The following is a 2,500-nucleotide window of genomic DNA, read 5'->3' as shown; positions in this document are numbered from 1 at the left end:
AAGTATTAGTATTGGAAAATGAAAGATGTTACAGATGTCAGACACACAAAAATTTCCACTTCAGAAATTTATAAAGCAAAAACAAGGAACTTACCATAAGTGGGAAGAAGATAGAGGTCTGACTGAAAGATTTAATCACCCAAAGAGCAATCAGACAAGCCAGCTGGATAACAGTGAACAAGTGTACTTTTTTGAGGGGAACCTGGAATGAAAACATCAAATGTTATTATAAAAACTTTCACTTAGAGTGTGCTTTAATTCCAGTTAATAGAAAAGAATAATAATAAATGTGTGTGCATGTCTGCATAAGTGGGTTTGCATGTTACAAACTAAAAATTATATACAGTATAACTCAAAGTTACACATACTGACACCTACCTTACGTAAGAAAGAGTAATCCGGCTGGTACTTGACAGGCATGAACATGATAAGGATACGATCAAAGAACTGCAAGCCTTTCAGAGCAGCAATACCCATGTACAGGAAGACACCAAACAGTACAGGCATAGGGATCTTCTTAAGGATTGGAGTCATGACCACAGACAACCCAATAAATGCGAAGATGGCGATGTGGGTGATGCGGTTTTCCCTGTAAAATAAGAGAAATGATATGAAATAAATTCTCTGCAAATAAAAAAAGAGGCATATTGTCAGTCAAAATACAAGTACACTACTCTGATTGTGTGCCATACCTGACACCAAGGAACTGTGGCTTCTCGCCAGGAGCTGCACACTCTGACTCTAGTTTAAGAGAGTTAACGTGGTTGATGGATAGCACAGTAGCAGCCACAAACCATGGCAAGCCCATAATGGAATTAACAATGAGGAGGAGGGCAAGGACAAATAGATCGAGATGGTATCCACCACCTTTCTGTTGTTTGCAAGGAAGAGAAAAACTTGTATTAGTTTTAACTTTTTATGAAATATTCATGGCATTTGAAAAACAATACAAAATTGTAGAAAAATAAAGAAATTTGGTGAAATAAGAGTAGTATTTCATTAATAACAACACAGACTTAGAATGAATAGTTTTCCACCTGCTTCCCTAACTAACCTTGAGCTTATGCTCCTTTCTGTTCACAATAACAGCTGTGATCTGCTGGTCCATGAAGATCAAAATGGTGGCCAGGAGAGCTGGCACTACAGCAACAATGGAAGACCACCATGGGTTTCCTGCAATATTGAATGTCAACCTCAGAGGATATTATGTTGATGTCATCAATGGCTGTATTCTCATAAGAACAAATCTAACACAAAGAATGATATGAGTAACAACACTATTTTACCATTAAAGAATGGGATAAGCCAACCACGGCCCTCCCAGGTGGGCTTGAACTCTCCTGGGACTTCCAATTTTGGGGTGTGGATGCCAACTGCAAAGTCGAAGAAGCTCATGGCAAGGATAGCTATGATAACAGCAAAATCACTGATGAACTGTCGGACCTGAAAGGAACGATAACTATCAACAAGGGACCATTATAAGCAGCTGTATACATATTTACAACTGATGGCAACCAAAATCACTGTTCCCTCTTCACATGAAATCTTGATCTTACCTTGGTTGGGAAGAAGGAAGCAGTCTTGAAGTCCTTCAAGTAGATTGAGATAAGGAATGTTCCAAAGAAGAGGACAAATGAGAGCAAGTAAACATCTGGATAGAAGTGCTTGCAGCCATCGCCCATCATCGTTCCTTCATAGAGCTGTTCAGAAAAGAACAATGAATATTTGGAAGTCAAAATTTCTATATGCAATTAATCCCTGCTAAATCTTCCCTATGAATATAATATCCTAACTCTATTACCTTCTTGGGATAATGACTAAACTGCAAACAGACAATCAGCCATTGCAGCAGTTACCCTAACAGTAGTATGGGTTTCTAATAGTTATGTGCATGTTGATAGTTTGATTTTAAAAGTGTCTTTTATTTCAAAGAACTAATATTTTGAAGCAGTTGTTTCCCATTTTGTTTTTCTATTTGATGTCTCATGATTTTACTTTTTCCCCAAATTTATTTTTATGAACCTATTGTACACTAGCACCAAAAACAAATTAAAAAACAGAAAATAACTGTTATCAGGCACTGAATAGCTCTTTCAAATGCAATAAATAGAATTCACATTAGATGTCTGTATGGACTGTGGAAACCACCCCATTACCTACCAAATTTTGACCTCAGTTTTAAAAATTTCAGTGGGGGGGCATCACTCCTCCTAGGGAGTTTAATAAAAATTTAAAATATAGCTCAAAAGATGCATTTTTTCCTCTATGAAATGCTAAATGAATCACTGCAATAAATTAATTAAGTGGCTATTTTTTAACAGGCCTTTAACCAAAACTCTACAGCTAGTTCCCTTAAAGCATATCATCAAATATGCCATAATAATATTTTATGAAATGAATGTCCAAATGCAAATACAGAGGACGATTTACACTTAGACTCTCAACAACTTAGGGAAATGGTAAATAAAAACACTTGATAACTTGCCATTTTGCAATCTTC

General features: G+C 36.5%; 1 protein-coding gene across 1 annotated transcript in view; it reads right to left on the bottom strand.

The window, feature by feature from the left end:
- Ndae1 (Na[+]-driven anion exchanger 1) overlaps window positions 1-2,500 on the bottom strand; it is a gene marked incomplete in the record, with an annotated part of 70,744 nt that overhangs the window by 36,243 nt on the left and 32,001 nt on the right. The window contains 7 exon segments of the mRNA XM_070129075.1: window positions 95-202; window positions 379-589; window positions 693-871; window positions 1,055-1,173; window positions 1,287-1,443; window positions 1,557-1,700; window positions 2,486-2,500. The exon segment at window positions 2,486-2,500 is cut by the window's right edge and continues 138 nt beyond it. Of these exon segments, the coding sequence (XP_069985176.1) occupies window positions 95-202; window positions 379-589; window positions 693-871; window positions 1,055-1,173; window positions 1,287-1,443; window positions 1,557-1,700; window positions 2,486-2,500 (933 nt within the window).

This window comes from Penaeus vannamei, chromosome 13 (assembly GCF_042767895.1).
Source record: "Penaeus vannamei isolate JL-2024 chromosome 13, ASM4276789v1, whole genome shotgun sequence".
Taxonomy (NCBI): Eukaryota; Metazoa; Arthropoda; class Malacostraca; order Decapoda; family Penaeidae; genus Penaeus; species Penaeus vannamei.
This window is presented reverse-complemented; position numbering and strand designations above follow the sequence as displayed.